Source organism: Ornithorhynchus anatinus, chromosome 4 (genome assembly GCF_004115215.2).
Source record: "Ornithorhynchus anatinus isolate Pmale09 chromosome 4, mOrnAna1.pri.v4, whole genome shotgun sequence".
NCBI lineage: Eukaryota > Metazoa > Chordata > Mammalia > Monotremata > Ornithorhynchidae > Ornithorhynchus > Ornithorhynchus anatinus.
The window spans coordinates 133,634,950-133,654,020 of record NC_041731.1 but is presented as its reverse complement, the minus strand read 5'-3'; the positions used below and the strand labels follow the sequence as shown (position 1 = coordinate 133,654,020).

Genomic DNA, 19,071 nt, shown 5'->3' with positions numbered 1-19,071 from the left:
ACCACTGAACCCAGAGGAGAAACCTAGGCAGTTAGGCAAAGTAAAATAGGACTTTGACTGATCCCTGAACTGGCGGCTCGACACTTCACGTGCTTCTCGTGACAAAGTTGAATTCCCTAACTTTTTTTTTTTTCTGCTGGTCTCCTTAGATTCGTTAGAATGTCGAATTGCCTTACCCTGAAAATTTTTAAATCTCTGTAGTTTCATTACATCAACCTTTGTTTGTCTACTTCAGAATGATTCGGGAGCACCGCACGGGGCAACTTTACAGCGCAGCATTTTTTTAATAAAGAAAGGGGAAAAATATTTGAATTTTGAGCATTGTTAAGGTTTCCCAAGTGCATAGTCCTTGAAACCCGGACTCCACCCTGTAGAGGGCTGGGCAGAAACAGAGAGGGACCAAATAATGAAGGTAATAATAATGATAATAACAATAATGATATTAAAGCACTTATTAGGTGCCAAGCCCAACACATGCAGGATAATCAGGTTGGACAAAGTTCCTGTCCCACTTGGGGCTCTTGTCTTATACCATTCATTCCACCATATTATTAATAATAATAATAATAATAATGTTAGTGTTCGTTAAGCGCTTACTATGTGCAGAGCGCCGTTCTAAGCGCTGGGGGAGATCCAGGGGCATCGGGTCGTCCCACGTGAGGTTCAGAGTTAATCCCCATTTTCCAGAGGAGAGAACTGAAGCACAGAGAAGTGAAGCGACTCGCCCACGGTCACACAGCTAGGTGGCAGATCCGGGATTCGAACTCATGACCTCTGACTCCCAAGCCCGGGCTCTTTCCACTGAGCCATGCTGCTTCTCATTTATCGAGCGCTTCCTGTGTGCAGAACACTGCACTAAGCGCTCACCTCTGAGTCCAGTTGAGCCTCCATTGAGCCGACACGTTAGACACCTCTCTCTCCGAAGGCCCCGCCTCCGCCTGCCGTCGTTCTGCCAGTGGATCCGTAGAATCCTCTTGGTAAAAATCGGGAAGCGGTTGCCCATCGCCTCCTTCCCCGCAGTAAAGTCGAGTCTCCGCCCTCGACTCTGTCCCGGGCCGCCGCTGCCCGGCGCGGGGGAGTCTGGACTCGTCGCCGACGGCCGCCCCCCCGCTAGCCGCCGCCCGAGCTCGGAGTGGCCCGGACGGGCCCCGGCTTCCCTCTCCCTCCCGTAGCCGAGACTGGAGGGGTACTGGAAACCAGGTACGACCCCGAGAGGGGGCATGGGGCGCTAGGCAGGAGGGAGATCAGATATTAAATCCCCATTTGACAGATAGGGCAGCTGAGTCCCAGAGAAGCAAAGGGACCTGCCCAAGGTCACACTGCAGGCAAGGGGTGGAGCTGGGATTAGAACTCAGATCTCCCGTCTCCCAGGGCTGTACTTTTTCCGCTGGGCCACGCCGCTTCTCGAGCGTGTCAGGGCAGCCGCCTAAGCTGCAGCGACCGGGTGGCCACCCAGCGTGGCTCAGTGGAAAGAGCGTGGGCTTGGGAGTCACGGGTCATGGGCTCGAATGCCGGCTCTGCCACTTGTCAGCTGTGTGACCGTGGGCGAGTCACCTAACCTCTCTGTGCCTCAGTCCCCTCAGCTGTAAAATGGGGACGAAGCCCGTGAGCCTCACGTGGGACAACCTGCTGACCCTGTATCTCCCCCCAGCGCTTAGGACGGTGCTCGGCACGTAATAAGCGCTTAACAAATACCGACATTAGTCATCATAATAATCATATCGGGCATCCTCCTTGAACGTTTCATTTTCCTTGGATTTTATCCCACCACCTGAGACGCCTCCATCCAACATCCCTGATCGTCATTAGCCTAATTTCTTAAAAGCCTTGTGACCGAAACGATCCTAGTTTGAACATGAAAGGGACCGGAGTCACGGTGAACCGTTCTGTTTTTCCTCTAGGTGTGTGCCTGCCAAGTGAGGGCAACGGGAAAGATGTACGCCTGTAAAAAGCTCGAGAAGAAAAGAATCAAGAAGAGGAAAGGAGAATCTATGGCATTAAATGAGAAACGGATTTTAGAAAAAGTACACAGTAGATTTGTAGTAAGTATCTGTGTCTTTGTGAACCGAGTTGACGGATATTAGATATCTATATATATGTTAAGATGTGTGTGTGCATATATATATATATATATATATATATATATATTTTAATGTAGTTTTATTACGTCCACTTTTGTTTGTCTACTTCAAAATGGCTTCCTGGGCAATGAGCCCACTGGCAAACTGAGCTCCCATTTTGCGGGCTCTCTGTCCCGGAAATACGGGGCTGGATTTTTAATCGGGCCGGGACCGTGGGTGGGCGTGAGGATCTGTTAACGCTGCTCAGATGTCGTCTCCTAACCATTGGCCTGTCCTTTTCCTCTAATTCCCCTCTAGACTGTGAGCTCGTTGTAGGCAGAGAACGCGTCCGACGTATCGTTCCGTCGTCCTCTCCCAGGCGCTTAGTACGATGCTCCGCACGCAGCAAGCGCCCAATAAATACGACCGACTGACTGACGGACTGATTCCTGCGGGGACACGGGCCTGGATTATAATAACGATCCCATTCGTTACGCGCTTACTACGTGCCAACCACCGTTCTTAGCGCTGGGGGGATACAAGGTCATCAGGTTGTCCCACGTGGGGCTCCCAGTCTCACCCCCCATTTTACAGATGGGGGGACGGAGGCCCAGAGAAGTGAAGCGACTTGCCCGAGCTCACCCAGCGGCCGAGTGGAGGAGCCGGGATTAGAACCCGCGTCCTCCGCCTCCCAAGCCCGGGCTCTTGCCGCTAAGCCGCGGAATATCCAACCCGATCCTTGATTCTCCCCAAGGCTCCTCCTTTGTAAGGCCTCGGCTTGGGAGTCTAACCCCGGCTCCGCCGCTTACCTGCTGTGTGACCTTGGGCAAGCCGCTTCACTTCTCTGGGCCTCAGTTCCCTCATCTGGAAAACAGGGATGAAGACCGCAGCCCTCCATGGGACCACCTGATGACCGTTGTATCTCCCCCAGCGCTTAGAACGGTGCTTGACACATAGTAAGTGCTTAACAAATGCCATCATGATTATTACTATTATTATTATTATTATTATTAGAGGCTCGCCCCAGTCATTTTTCCCGACCCCCAAGCCAGATGTCAGGAATTTGGGGTGCCACCAGGTAGGGCCACTGGGACGACTTGTCCCCAAAACCGCATGGGGAATGTCCCTCCCGTCGGTGACTTTGCAGCTTGGACGGCATCCCCCTAGACACTGGGTTGGGCAGTGACAACATCCAAACCTTTCTCCCCCCTCAATCCCACAGCATTTAATAATAATAATAATAATAACAATAATAATAATGATGATGATGGCATTTATTACGTGCTTACTATGTGCCAAGCACTGTTCTAAGCGCTGGGGAGGATACAAGGTGATCAGGTTGTCCCACGTGGGGCAGACAGTCTTCATCCCCATTTTCCAGATGAGGGAACCGAGGCACAGGGAATCAAGTGACTTGCCCAAAGCGACCCGGCTGACAGGCAGCTGAGCCGGGATTTGAACCCATGACCTCTGCCTCCCAAGCCCGGGTTCTTTCCACTGAGCCACGCTGCTTCTCTAGCCTATCCACTCCAGCGCTTGGAACGGGGCTTGGCACGTAGGTAAGCGCTTATCTGTTGCCGATTTGTCCATTCCAAGCGCTTAGTCCAGTGCTCCGCACATAGAAAGCGCTCAATAAGTACACTGAACGAACGAACGAATGAATAAGAAGCACCAGAAGCATTATTCACATCAGAAGATATCTCGGTCCGCTAGGCTGTCGGCCTAGGAGCGTGTCTACAACTCTGTGGTATCAGACTCTCCCAAGTGCTTAGTACAGTGCTCTGCACACAGGAAGCGCTCAATAAACTCCCTCGATCGAACGAGGAAACGCAAAGGACACAGGAGGCATTGCTCCCTCCGCCCAAGAGGCTCGTGTCGTGACGCGGTGCGGTGAATAGAGCCCGGGCCTGGGAGTCAGAAGGTCGTGGGTTCTAATTCCGGCTCCGCCTGTTGTCCGCCGTGTGGCCCTAGGCGGGTCACTTCACTTCTCTGGGCCTCGGTGACCTCGTCTGTAAAATGGGAAATAGGACAGTGAGCCCCACGTGGGACAGGGACTGCATCCAACGCGACCTGCTTGTATCCACCCCAGTGTTTAGTACAATGCCTGGCACTTCATTCATTCAATAGTATTTACTGAGCGCTCACTAGGTGCAGGGCACTGTACTAAGCGCTTGGAATGGACAAATCGGTAACAGATAGGGACGGTCCCTGCCCTTTGACGGGCTTACGGTCTAATCGCGGGCTTACAGTCCGATCAATAATGTTGGTATCTGTTAAAGCGCTTACTCTGTGCCGAGCACCGTTCTAAGCGCCGGGGGAGATCCGGGGTCATCGGGTCGGCCCACGGGAGGCTCACGGTCTTCGTCCCCATTTTCCAGATGAGGGAACTGAGGCAACGAGAAGTGAAGTGACTCGCCCCCGGGTCACACGGCTGACAAGCGGCGGAGCCGGCATTCGAACCCATGATCTCTGACTCCCAAGCCCGGGCTCTTTCCACTGAGCCACGCTGACAAATACCGTCGTTATTATTATTATAATTTAGTGTTCATTGGGCATTTCCATCCTGTACCAGCTCCGATTTACTCCTTACTTTGTGTCCAGCGCCCATTTCCGGCAGATAAAGGGCCGCGGAAATTTGGAAAGTTCGGCTTCGAACCATCAGTTGGATGGCAGATCCTCCCCGATCATTTCTTTTCGAACTGCCGCACGGGAAACTTTAGTGTCAGCGTTTATCGTCCTCTGAAACTAATTACTTGGCGTCCGTTCTGGGTCCGGAAATATTCAGTTCAAAAGGATTTGGGGCTGTGGTTTTGCTTTCCCTCAGAGGGAGCGGGAACGTTTATTTGGGGTTCTGCTGGGAACGAGACATGTATAGTCTAGAAATTGTGAGTAATCAAAGAGCGGCTTTGGTCATTCGAACAGATTCCCTCCTCTTAGCGGCGTGGCTCAGTGGAAGGAGCCCGGGCTTGGGAGTCAGAGGTCATGGGTTCTGATCCCGCCCCGGCCACTCGTCAGCTGTGCGACTGTGGGCCAGTCACCTCACTTCTCTGGGCCTCAGTCCCCTCATCTGGAAAATGGGGATCATCTGTGAGCCGCACGTGGGACGACCTGATTACCCTGTCTCTGCCCCAGCGCTTAGAACGGTGCTCGGCACGTGGTGAGCGCTTAACTTAACAGATACCAACATTATCATATCAGGAATGTCAGAACTTTTTTTATTTTCCACGTCCAACGCCACTCCGGACGGTAGGGAAGCGGCGTGGCCTGGCGGAAAGAGCATTCGTCCATTCATTCAGTAGTGTTTATTGAGCGCTTACTATGTGCAGAGCACTGGACTAAGCGCTTGAGTCTGGGAGCCAGAGGACCTGGGTTCTAATCCTGGCCCCTCCACTGGCCCGCTGTGTGACCTGGGGCGAATCACTTCACTTTTCTGGGCCTCAGTGGCCTCATCTGTAAAATGGGGATTCAGGGCTCCTCCTCCCTGCCACCGAGGCTGCGAGCCCCATTTGGAGCAGGGCCTGCGTCCATCCCGATTATCTTATAGATAATGATAACGTTGCTATTTCTTAAGCGCTGACTATGTGCCAGGCACTGTTATCTTATTGCGAGAAGCGGCGCGGCTCAGTGGGAAGAGCCCAGGCTTGGGAGTCAGAGGTCGTGGGTTCTAATCCCGGCTCCGCCCCTTGTCTGCTGTGTGACCCTGGGCAAGGCACTTCACTCCTCTGCGCCTTAGTTACCTCATCTACAGAATGGAGGTTAAGACTGTGAGTCCCACGTGGGACAACCTGCTGACCTCGTATCTGCCCCAGTGCTTGGCACATTCGTTCATTCACTGGTATTTATTGAGCGCTTACCGTGTGCAGAGCACTGGACTAAGCGCTTGGAATGGACAGTTGGGCAACAGAGAGAGACGATCCCTGCCCAACGACGGGCTCACGGTCTGGAAGCTGTGTGACTGTGGGCAAGTCACTCCACTTCTCTGTGCCTCATCTGGAACATGGGGACGAAGACTGTGAGCCTGCCGTGGGACGACCTGAGGACCCTGTGTCTCCCCCAGTGCTTAGACCGGTGCTCGGCACACAGTGAGCGCTTAACAAATACCAACATTATTATTATTAGAAGGGGGTACGGCTGGCAAGGGAAGGCAGAGGGGTCCCACCTCAGCCCTTCCCCGCCACCTGTGGAAGAAACTAGAGATGTGAAACGGGTCCAGTCCCGTTCGACTCGTTTGCGGCCCTGCTGGAGGATAATAATCATAGTGATAATTGTGGGATTTGTTAAGCGCTTACTCTGTGATGATGATGCGTTTCTGCACCACTGGGAAACGCCTCCAAATCATCAACCTCCGCGTCCTGTGCCAGTGCTCAGAAGCTCAGTGCCAAGAGCCCGGGCTTGGGAGTCAGAGGTCATGGGTTCAGATCCCGGCTCGGCCACTCGTCAGCTGTGCGACTGTGGGCGAGTCACCTCACTTCTCTGCGCCTCAGTTCCCTCTTCTGTAAAATGGGGATGAAGACTGTGAGCCTGGCGTGGGACAGCCTGATGACCCTGTATCTACCCCAGCGCTCAGAACGGTGCTCTGCACATAGTAAGCGCTTAATAAATGCCAACATTATTATCAATATTAAACAGACATCCAAGAATTACTGAACGCGTAGAATTCCGCTTTAGAAGCTTAAACACCCGGAAGACCTGCGCAGACGGTAAAGCCAGGGCTAGCGCAGGATGAGGATTGGCTATCAACAGAAACGACGGAGAATCAGGAACATTTTTTAAACCCGGCCGGAGGTCCGTCTCATGCAGACCACCGCTTTGTCCCTTTTTTTTAAAAAAATTTCTTTTTAATGGTATTCGTTAAGCACTTACTATGTGCCAAGCATCGTAAGCTGTGGGATAGATGCAAGGGAATCAGTTGGACACAGTCCTTGCCCCCGCACTGTCTTGGTCCCCGCTTTACAGATGAGGTAACCGAGGCATAGAGGAATAATAATAATGAATAACGATGGTATTTGTCAAGCGCTTGCTATGTGCCAACCACTGTTCTAAGCCCCGGGGGGAGATACGGGGTCATCGGGTTGTCCCACGTGGGGCTCACAGTCTGCGTCCCCATTTTGCAGATGAGGTCACTGAGGCAGAAAGGAAGTGAAGTGACTTGCCCACGGGCACAGAGCAGATTAGAGCACAGGTCCCTCTGACTCCTAGGCCTGCACAATTGCTTCCCGATTGCAGTCGCTCTTTAATTGCAATCTCACTTCATGCTTCTTCTTGCCTTTTTATCGTCGGCATTTTGCTATTCTGGAGACGGTTTGCTAGCCGGTGTGCTAGAACTAATTCCGCATGCATCGGAAATAAAAATGATGATGATAATGGTATCTGTTAAGCGCTTACTATGTGCCAAGCACCGTTCTAAGCCCTGGGGAGATACGGGGTGATCAGGCTGTCCCACGTGGGGCTCAGAGTCCTGATCCCCATTATACAGATGAGGTAACTGAGGCCCAGAGAAGTGAAGTGACTTGCCAGCAGACAAGTGGTGGGGATTAGAACCCACGACGTCTGACTCCCAAACCCGGGCTCTTTCCACTTAGCTGTTTATTCTTCAGTGAGTTTATCCTAGCATCTAATCTGGGGAGGAACAGACGTCATCTTGACAGTGAGCCCATCTCGTGTGGTACCAGCCATAGCGTTTATTAAATGCTTAATAATAATAATGATAACGGCATTTGTTAAGCGCTTACTGTGTGCAGAGCACTGCTCTAAGCGCTGGGGGAGATACAGGGTAACCAGATTGCCCCACGCGAGGCTCGCAGTTAATCCCCCATTTTACAGATGAGGCAAATGAGGCCCAGAGGAAGCGAAGTGACTTGCCCAAGGTCACCCAGCTGACAAGTGGCAGAGCCGGGATTCGAACCCACGACCTCTGACTCCCAAGCCCGGGCTCTTTCCACTGTGCCACGCCGCTTCTAGTGCTCAGCTTTGCCTTTTTTTGGTAGGATAAGTTCTTTCTAGTACCTTCCCATGACCCTTTTAGGTGGGGTCTGTGTTGCAAGGCTGTGGGCAGAGTAGATCGTCTCTTCTTGATTTAACCCGCCTTCCTCTCACTTAGAGCTGTGCCACTGTGGGCAAGTCACTTAACTTCTCTGCGCCTCAGTTACCCCCTCTGTAAAATGGGGATGAAGACTGTGAGCCCCACGTGGGACAACCCGATGACCCCGTATCTCCCCCAGCGCTCAGAACGGTGCTCGGCACAGAGTGAGCGCTTAACGGATACCGACACTGTCAGTGGTTGATTGGGAATTTTGGGTCCTTCAGGTCCCCTCACAAAATTAGGTCAGGCGCTTTCCCGTCTTCAGCCCCGTGGCCGTCGTATTTCATCTTCCTCCTTTCCGTTCTGCGGCCAACAGGGATCATCGGTGCCGATCAGTTTGCCCGCCCCTCTTCGCCGCGACTTCATCGAAATACGTTTAGCGTTCGAGAGCGTCCTCCGGCACTGCGCCGGGGTGGCCGAAAGAATACTCGTGACAGTACGCTCAACATCTTTTCACCCAAAGGGTAGAAAGTCGGTTAACTTTGATAAAATCCGTAGCCGACGGTCAGCGAGAGGAGATGTAAAAGCACATTCGGGAAAACCAGCAGTGTGGTCTAGTGGATAGAGCCCGGGCCTGGGAGTCAGAACAGCCGGGTTTTTAATCCCCGTTTTGTCACCTGTGCGCTGTGTGATCTTGGATAAGTCACTTCTCTTCTCGCTTCTTCGGGTACCTCATCTGGAAATCGGGATTGTAGCCCCAGGAAGGACAGGGATTGGGTCCGACCTGCTTAGCCTGTGTCTACCCCAGTAATAACAGTGGTGGTATTTGTTAAGCGCTTACTATGTGCAGAGCACTGTTCTCAGCGCTGGGGGGATACAAGGCGATCAGGTTGTCCCACGGGAGGCTCACAGTTTTTAGTCCCCATTTTCCAGATGAGGTCACTGAGGCCCAGAGAAGTGAAGTGACCTGCCCACAGTCACACAGCTGGCAAGCGGCGGAGCCGGGATTCGTGCAGTGCCTGGCACAAAGGGAGTCCTAAACGAATAACGCTAAAAGAAAGTTTTTGAACCTAATGATAATAATTGAGGTATTTGTTAAACGTCTACTATGGACCAGGTACTGTTCTAGGATTAGACTGTAAGCCCGCCAATGGGCAGGGACCGTCTCTATCTGTTGCTGATTTGTCCATTCCAAGCGTTTAGTACAGTGCTCTGCACATAGTCAGCGCTTAATAAATACGATTGAATGAATGAATGAATGAATGAATGAATGAATGAATGAATGAGGTAGATTCAGGCTCATCAGGTTGGACACATTCCCGGTCCCACACGGGGCTCACGGTCTTCATCTTGGAGAAGCAGCGTGGCTCGGTGGAAAGAGTCCGGGCTTGGGAGTCAGAGGTCATGGGTTCGAATCCCGGCTCCGCCGCCCGTCAGCTGGGTGACTGTGGGCGAGTCACTTCACTTCTCTGGGCCTCAGTTCCCTCATCTGTAAAACGGGGATTAAAAGTGTGTGAGCCCCACGTGGGACAACCTGATTCCCCTGTATCTCCCCCAGCGCTTAGAACAGTGCTCTGCACGTAGTAAGCGCCTAACAAATGCCAACATCATTATTATTATTCATCCCCATTTGCCAGATGAGGGAACTGAGGCCCAGAGGGGTTGAAATGACCTGCCCAAGGTCACACAGCGGAGAGGGCACGGCATAGTGGATGGAGCCCAGGCCTGGGAGTAAGAAGGTCATGGGTTCTAATCCCGGTTCTGCCACTTGTCTGCTGTGGGACCTTGGGCAAGTCACTTCACTCCTCTGGGCCTCAGTTCCCTCATCTGGAAAATGAGGATCGAGACTGTGAGTCCCTCGTGGGATAGCGTCCAACTCAGTTTACGTGTATCCTCCCCAGTGCTGAGTGCAGTCCTTAGCCCATAGTGGGAGCTTAACAAATACCATAATTATTATTATTATTATTATTATTATTAAATGGCAGAACCCAGACTAAGAACTGTGATATTTTCATCTTCCTATATAGATCGCCTTGAAAAACTACAGCTCTAAATACTGAGTGAGAACCAGGGTGGGGAGGAGGGGCTGGTAAAGAGGAGCACGTTTTTCAACTCAGAGGCCGTTCAAGAAATGCTGAACTTCTAACCCTAAAAAACGGAATATTCAGAGTTGACCCCGGAAACCTCACCCCTCACGCCGTGGGTGGCGAGCAGGGACACAAGTTGCGATTTGGCTGGTGGTGTTATCTCCTGCACCGGTTTCTGTGGGGCTCTGTTTCGAATCGCTAAATGGGGTTGGGCCCGCGGATTACAAAAGGGATGCCCTCTGCAGAGTTTTGTTCCTCTCGGGGGACTGGCGCACGTGTCCGTGTTTTGTTCGTTCTCCCTCCAGATGCATTCCTCCTTGCGAGCTCTCAATTGCTACTTTTTCCCCGCCTAATTCCTTGGCTTTTGTGCTTTCCTTTCCGGCCAAAATTAGAGAGAAAATGGGGGTGGGCGATCCGGGGAATCACAAGTGAAAACAGCAAGTCTCTTTTGTTTTCAGGTTAGTTTATCCTACACGTATGAAACGAAAGATGCCCTGTGTTTAGTATTAACGATTATGAACGGAGGGGATTTGAAGTTTCACATATACAACATGGGAAACCCTGGCTTTGATGAACAGAGGGCTGTTTTCTATGCTGCAGAACTGTGCTGTGGCTTGGAAGATTTACAGAGGGAGAGAATTGTTTACAGGTAAGACCCAACGGCAGTAATACACGCTTGTCCAACTTGCTTTCCGTTTCAGCCTTCAGAGCGAAAGAGTTTGCCCCGAAGCTGAGTGTTTACGTTTGTCCACGGGGTCACGTCTACAGGGCCTTTTATGGTCTGGGATGTGTTTTGTTCAAATTAAACTTGACCCCTTTGCTTTCTGTTGACGATTTTCACTCTTCAAGTTTGTTTTTAATTTTCCTCGGTCAGAGAAGTGTCCTCGAGACTGTAAATTCGTCAGCTCCACTGTAAGCTCGTGTGGGCAGGGAACGTGATTGCCGATCCTGTTTTACGGGACTCTTCCGAGGGCTTAGGACGTTGCTCCGCGCGGAGTAAGTGCTTGATAAATACGACTGATTGATTATCGTGTCAGTAGCCCCGAGTCGATTCTCGGCGGAAGTGTTTGTTTTTTCAAATCCCTCTGCTCCCCAAGTAGCTCTTCAACTCCTCGAGGGCGGGGATCATTTCTCCCAACTCTGCGGTACTCTCCCAAGCGCTTAGTAGAGCGCTCCGCATGCAGTCGGTGCTCAGTAAATCCCGCCGATCCACTGACTGAATGTTAGCTTTAGTAGCGTTCGTGGGGTTCGGATGAAAATGAAGTAAGGCTCCCTCTTGCAAAACCCCTATCAGCCTCTCTTCCGCTCGCGCCCGAATCGGACTTTGGCTCTTTTTCCAGGATGCGCTTAGTGAATGAAGGTAATGTCACCTCTTCTTCTCGCTCCATGGTATTTACTAAGCGCTTGGGAAAGAACAATATACAAGAGTTGATTCCCTGCCCAGTGGAAGCTTGCGGTCCAGAGGGTGCTAAGAAACCGCAGTCTCCTAGCCCTCAGAACCGTGCTGGGGCTTAGAACAGTGTCTGGCGCTTGACAGATACCGTACTTTTTATTACATTTCCAATATGCTTCTTTTCCTTTGGCAATTTTACCAAGGCATATGGCCCGATCTGGCAACGGTCATTCAGTCCACGAATCGGGCACGGACGCTCCGCTGGGCGTTGGGGAAGCGGCGCGGCTTAGCGGCTGGGGCCCGGGCCCGGGAGTCAGAAGGACCTGGGCTCTGATCCCGGCTCCGCCACTCGTCTGCCGTGGGACTTTGGACTGGTGTCTGCACTTGCCTGGGCCTTAGTTACCTCATCTGGAAAATGGGGATTAAGACTCTGAGCCCCATGTGGGACAGGTTTGTCCGACCCAATTACCTGGTATCTATCCCAGCACGTAATACAGTGCCTGGCACGAATATTATTATTATTATTATTATTATCATTATCGCTGTCTGCCACTCAAACCCAATGTTATCCTCGCAGGCCATCTGAGTGCGACCTTGGTCCGGACAAGGTCACTAGTCATCAAAGCCAGGAGGAAGCAGAACAAACAAGCCCCGCATCAGGTCGAAAAGGGATCAAGAACAAAATATGAAGATTTCACTGTGTACTCAGAAAATGGCTTTCTCTGCTATAGTAATAATAATGGTATTTGTTAAGCGCATACTACGTGCAGAGAACTGTTCTAAGCGCTGGAGCAGATACAGGATAATCAGATTGTTCCACGTGGGGCTCACATTAGCATGGCTCAGTGGAAAGAGCATGGGCTTGGGAGTCAGAGGTCATGAGTTCGAATCCCGGCTCTGCCACTTGTCAGCTGTGTGACCGTGGGCGAGTCACTTCACTTCTCTGTGCCTTAGTTACTTCATCTGTAAAATGGGGATTAACCGTGAGCCTCATGTGGGACAACCTGATCACCCTGTATCTACCCCAGCGCTTAGAACGGTGCTTGGCACGTAGTAAGCGCTTAACAAATATCAACATTATTATTCCCCATTTTTGCAGATGAGGCAACTGAGACACAGAGAAGTTAAGTGACTTGCCCAAGGTCACACAGCAGACAAGCGGCGGAGCCAGGATTAGAACCCACGATCTCTGACTCCCAAGCCAGGGCTCTTTCCACTAAGCCACGCTTGCCTATCCTACCTTTTTTTTTTTTTTGGAAAGGTTTTGGTGATGACCATCACCCTTAGGAAGAGAATCCTCAAAATAACTTGAAAGTGTGAGCTTAATATAGTCCTTTAAAACAAGCCTTTCCTTTTTCTTTTGTTTAAAAAAAAAAAGTCCAACTTTGAGAGGACATATTTTCAGGAAGTGCTGCCCATTTTGCATCATCTTCTGAAAATATCCCCATCGATTTGAAGTGGTTGAGAGAGTGAGTCCGATCAGCTGCAGATTCGTTAAATAATAAAAGACCGTTTTTATCCCCCTGTACTAGCCTTGGTTATTTTGGATGGTCTGTTACAGAAACCAGGAGATTTGTGAAATGAGATCTGTGAAAGTCGTCACATCTTTCATCACTGATAAAGGATTTGGGCAGTTGGTAGCACGGTGGGTTCTCCGAGGATGTGATGAGGGAACTGGTGCGTGCTTTGTTCAAAAACAGAGAAACAACAGGGATTTTCCTTTTTGTTTCGAGAAGCAGCGGGGCCTAGCGGAAAGAGTACAGGCCTGGGAATCAGCGGACCTTGGGCTCTGATCCCGGCTCTGCCACTCGCCTGCCGGGTGACCTCGGGCAAGTCGCTTCACTTCTCTGGGCCTCAGCTTGCTCAACTGCAAAATGGGGATTCTGTACCTGTACTCCCTCCCTCTGAGGCTGTGAGCCCCATATTCTGAGTCACAGAGAAGCGCCTCTCTTCCCTCATCTGTAAAATGGGAATCGAGGGCTTGGGCCCCCTGCCAGACAGGGATCGGGTCCAATCCAACTAATTCGTATATCCCTCAGCACTTGGAACAATGCTTCTCACATAGTAAGTGCTTAACAAGTACCTTTATTGTTATTATTGTTATTGTTTCTGTGTAAAAGGGGTGAAATCATGTCCACTCTTGAATCTTCAAAGCGATGAAGTAGCTTTCTGGAAAGAATATTTCTAGCTTGCAAAATGTCTTTAAGCACATACCTATTTAATGTGATTTGATTTCTGTCACGCAGTTGCCAAATGAGGTAACGCAACCACGTTTGGCCCAATGGCCCAAGAAACGCAGATCGTTATTATCCGGTCCTTCCGAACAGAGCCTGGCGTGGGTCATTAATCCACCACAAAGTGGATAACCTCTAAGCCCATCCCTCGTCTCCGACGTGGAGCTCACTGCCAACGTGTGTTTAGACAATGTTCGTTCATGTCAACGACCTAAAGCTAACCGGCGGATCCCAGAACCTCATGTGGCTTTTGGATTATTGCTAGCGGAATCCGATTTCTTAAAAATTGACAAATGACAGCTATGGACATGAGGGCTGTGAGGCTTTGGGGGGTGGGGAGAGCAAGGGGAGCAAGTCAGGGCGACCCAGAAGGGAGCGGGGGAAGAGGAGAGGGAAGTTTAGGGAAGGCCTCTCGGAAGAGACTTGATATGAGTAAAAGAAAACACCACTGAAATTAGTCAAAATGGTATAATAAAATGTCGGCGAGATCGTTCAATTCCAAAGAACAGTTGTTAGCTCCAGGCTTCCCGCTCCTTGTGGGCAGGGATTGTGTCAACGATTGAGTCTTTTGTATCAGACTCTCCCAAGCGATTCTCCCAGGTGAAATAGCTTGGCCTGGTGGCAGAACGATGGCAGATGGAGGGGGGCCCTCTCTGGGAAAGATGCGTCCATGGTGTCGCTACGGGTCGGAGACGACTCGACCGCACAAGACAGGTCAAGCGGATGGAGCCCGGGCCTGGGAGTCAGAAGGACCTGGGTTCTAATCCCGGCCCCCCCACCTGTCTGCTCCGCGACCTTGGGCAAGTCGCTTCACTTCTCTGGGCCTCAGTTACCTCATCTGGAAGATGCGGGTTAAGACAGTGAGCCCTGTGGAGAGCAGGGATTGTGTCCAGCCTGATTAACTTGTATCTACCCCAGCGTTCAGTAAAGTGCTGGGCAATAGTAAGCGCTTAAGAAAGATCATAAAAAAATGCTTAGTAACTTGTATCTACCCCAGCGTTCAGTAAAGTGCTGGGCAATAGTAAGCGCTTAAGAAAGATCATAAAAAAATGCTTAGTACAGTGCTCTGCACAAAGTAGATGCTTAAAGCGTATCCCGGATTGATTGATAAGCTGAAACTCTGTGCTTCGACCAAAAAGTGATGGACTTTAGGAAGAGGAAGGATAAAATCTGTTTTCGAGCCATCACCTGAAATATAAGCTAATTGGGTGCAAAGCCCTGGATGTCCACTGAGTGCAGAGTGCTGTAATAATAATAATAATAATAATAATAATAATAATGATGATGGTATTTGTTAAGCGCTTACTATGTGCCAAGCACTGTTCTAAGCGCTGGGGGAGATAGAGAAGCAGCATGGCTCATTGGAAAGAGCCCGGGCTTGGGAGTCAGAAATCATGGGTTTGAATCCCGGCTCTGCCACTTGTCAGCTGAGTGACTGTGGGCGAGTCACTTCACTTCTCTGGGCCTCAGTTCCTCATCTGGAAAATGGGGATTAAGATTGTGAGCCACCCGTGGGACAACCTGATGACCCCGTATCTACCTCAGCGCTTAGAACAGTGCTCTGCACATCGTAAGCGTTTAACAAATGCCAACATTATTATTATTATTACAGGGTTATCAGTTTATCCCACGTGGGGCTCACAGTCTCAATCCCCATTTTCCAGATGAGGGAACTGAGGCCCAGTGAAGTGACTTGCCCCAAGTCACACAGCAGACAAGCGTCGGAGCCGGGATTAGAACCCACGGCTTCTGATTCCCAAGCCCGGGCTCTTTCCAATGAGCCACGCTAAGCGCCTGAGAAAATACAGCACAAAGAAATCCCTACCCGCAAGGAGCTTCCGGTTATCCCAGGTGTACCTCTAGCCAGTTTATGAGAAGAAGTCATCTGACCGGAAGTTACTGTACGTTGGATGTCCTTGTTCAATCGATTAATCAAGCGTATTTACTGAGCACTTTCTGTGTGCAGAAAACTGCACTGAGCACTTGGGAGAGTACAATACAACAGAGGTGATTCCCTGCCCACGGTGAGTTTGAAATCTACAGTAAGGGAAGAAGTTCTGGAATGCCAAACCTAGGATGGCGGGTTGTTTTCCTTTGGAAAAAGCAGAGTATTGGTGGAGAAAGAGTCAAGCCTAGGAGGTGGGGGGTTTTTCCTTTGGAAAAAGAAGAGTATTGGAGGAGAACAGAGAGTCAAGCCTAGGATGTCAGGGTTTTTTCCTTTTGAAAAAGCAGAGTATTGGTGGAGAACAGAGTCAAGCCTAGGATGTGGGGGTTTTTTCCTTTGGAAAAAGCAGAGTATTGGTGGAGAACAGAGAGTCAAGCCTAGGATGTGGGGTTTTTTTCCTTTGGAAAAAGCAGAGTATTGGTGGAGAACAGAGTCAAGCCTAGGATGTCGGGGGTTTTTCCTTTGGAAAAAGCAGAGTATTGGTGGAGAACAGAGAGTCAAGCCTAGGATGTGGGGTGTTTTTCCTTAGGAAAAAGCAGAGTATTGGTGGAGAACAGAGTCAAACCTAGGATGTTGAGTTTTTTCCCTTTGGAAAAAGCAGAGTATTGGTGGAGAACAGAGAGTCAAGCCTAGGATGTCAGGGGTTTTTTCCTTTGGAAAAAGCAGAGTATTGGTGGAGAACAGAGAGCCAAGTCTAGGATGTTGGGCTTTTTCCCTTTGGAAAAAGAAAGTATTGGAGAACAGAGTCAAGCCTAGGATGCCGGGTTTTTTTCCTTTAGAAAAAGCAGAGTATTGGTGGAGAACAGAGAGTCAAGCCTAGGATGTCGGGGGTTTTTTCCTTTGGAAAAAGCAGAGTATTGGTGGAGAACAGAGAGCCAAGTCTAGGATGTTGGGTTTTTTCCCTTTGGAAAAAGAAAGTATTGGAGAACAGAGTCAAGCCTAGGATGCCGGGTTTTTTTCCTTTAGAAAAAGCAGAGTATTGGTGGAGAACAGAGAGTCAAGCCTAGGATGTCGGGTTTTTTTCCTTTGGAAAAAGAAGCGTGTTGATGGAGAACAGAGAGGCAGGGTAAGTTACTCCTGAAAAAAGAAAAATGTGGGTCTTTTAATGTAATAATATTAATTGTGATATTTGTTAAGCGCCTTACCGGGCGCCATGCGCTGTCATCAACGCTGAGGTAGATGCGAGATAATCAAGTAGGACACAGTCCCGCTATCACATGGGGCTCACAGACTAAGGGGGAGGGAGAACAGGTAATGACTTGTCATTTTATAGATGAGACACCGAGGCCCAGAGAGTTAAATGACTTGCCCTAGGTCACTCAGTAGAAAAGGGGCAGAACTGGGATTAGAAACCAGGTCCTCTGACTCCCAAAGGGAACCAGTCAGGGTGACACAGAAGGGAGTGGGAGAAGAGAGGCGTAGAAGTGGTAATGGCATTTATTATGCACATACTGTGTGCAGAGCACCGTACTAGGTGCTGGGAGAGGATCCACAGGTGGGAACCTGAGTCAGTCCCTGGCCCTCAGGGGGTTTTCCAGGAAGTCCCGTTGACCAGGAGATGGCTGACGGAACAAGAGAAGTGCTAGAAAATTGGAAAAGGGCCAGTTCAGTGGCAATAGGGAGGAGCCTGCCGTTCCTGTGAGCTCATGTTTTGGAGTGTATTCTGGAAGAGACAGGAATGTAGCAGAATTCCTGTCTCCTGGTTCCAGAGAAATGGGTGGTGGCAAGGGAAGACTGGGAATTGGAGTCCTTCCGTGAGGGCGTCGAAGGACGGGAATCCTCATTCGCCATCCCCTGGCCCGCATGACGTGGCCGGACTGTGCAATCCCTTTCCCTAACTCCGTGCAGAGCCGAGGAACCCCCTGACAAAATTCACCTTTAGTCCTGGCTCTTGGAGGAAACACGTCAGTCAGTCAGTCAATCATATTTACTGAATACTTACTGCGTGCGGAACAGACTTGTTCCCTGCCCACAAGAAGCTTCCAGTGTAGAGGCGTTTCGCACTTCATTACGGTGCCTGGTCCAGCATAGGCGCGGGGAAGACACCGAAAATCTCAGTCCCACGGGAAATTTCTATACCCACAACAGCCATTTTGCCACCATTTTAAAGAACAGGAAGTGAAACTTTGTGTTGTCACTGCCCTGACAGACTAATAATCAGTCAGTGAATTTATTGAGCACTTTCTGTGTGCAGAGTGCTATTTTAAGCACTTGGGAGAGTACAATACAACGGAGTTGGTAGACACGTTCCCTGCCCACAAGGAGTTTACAGACTTTAGGGGGAGACAGACATTAATTTTCACATACGAGCATAAGCGATTTAGGGCCGAGGGTGGGGTGAACATCAGCAGCTTCAAGGGAACAGATCCGAGTTCAAAGGCGACGCGGAAAGAAGAGGGAGTAGAGGAAATAATAATAATGTTGGCATTTGTAAAGCGCTCACTATGTGCAGAGCACTGTTCTAAGCGCTGGGGTAGATACAGGGTATTCAGGTTGTCCCACGTGAGGCTCATACTTAATCCCCATTTTACAGATGAAGTAACTGAGGCACAGAAAAGTGAAGTGACTCGCCCACAGTCACCCAGCTGACAAGTGGCAGAGCTGGGATTCATTAACCCATGACCTATGACTCCCAAACCTGGGCTCTTTCCACTGAGCCGTGCTGCTATCTACCCCAGGGCTTGTCACAGTTTAAGCATTTAATACATTACTGGTTAATACATAGCAAATGCACAAAAATATCAAGGTCTGTATATTCTGCACTTACGTTAGTTTGGATTAAAGAATTGCTGATGCCCATGATCATGTAAGGACGCTAGCCGTATTGGCCCTTATGGAGAGAAAAAAAATCAGTTATTCAGATCACATATGCCAAGCACTGTTCTAAGCCCTGGGCGGATACAAGGCGATCAGGTTGTCCCACGTGGGGCTCATAGATAATCCCCATTTTACAGATGAGGTCACTGAGGCACAGAGAAGTTAAGAGGTCATTGGATTTGGCAAGAAGAAGGTCATCGGTGGTCTTAGAGTGGATAGTTTCTGTGGCGCGAAGGGGGAGGAAATCAGATCGGAGAGAATTGGAAGAGAGACAGAAGGTGTAGACAACTTGAGGAGTTTGCATAGGCACGGTAGGAAGGACACGGGGCGATAACTGGAGGGAGCCGTGGAGTCAAGACTAAGCCGATCCCTCCCGATAGAGGGACAGGCCAAGTAGAGGGAAGGAAATCATCACCCTTGAATGGAATACAGTTTTTAATTCTGTTCTGCATGACATCCTCTTTAATGAACTGGGAAAATAAGGGTTTTACCTCCATACTGCTAGGTGTTATG

General features: G+C 50.1%; 1 protein-coding gene across 6 annotated transcripts in view; it reads left to right on the top strand.

The window, feature by feature from the left end:
- The window catches only part of GRK4 (G protein-coupled receptor kinase 4), a 132,046-nt gene that overhangs the window by 85,483 nt on the left and 27,492 nt on the right, over positions 1-19,071 (top strand). For all 6 annotated transcript variants that reach the window (XM_029062823.2, XM_029062818.2, XM_039911952.1 and 3 more), the window contains 2 exons: positions 1,902-2,042; positions 10,628-10,818. In XM_029062823.2, coding sequence (XP_028918656.1) covers positions 1,902-2,042; positions 10,628-10,818 — 332 coding nt within the window. The remainder of the gene's footprint in view (positions 1-1,901; positions 2,043-10,627; positions 10,819-19,071) is intronic.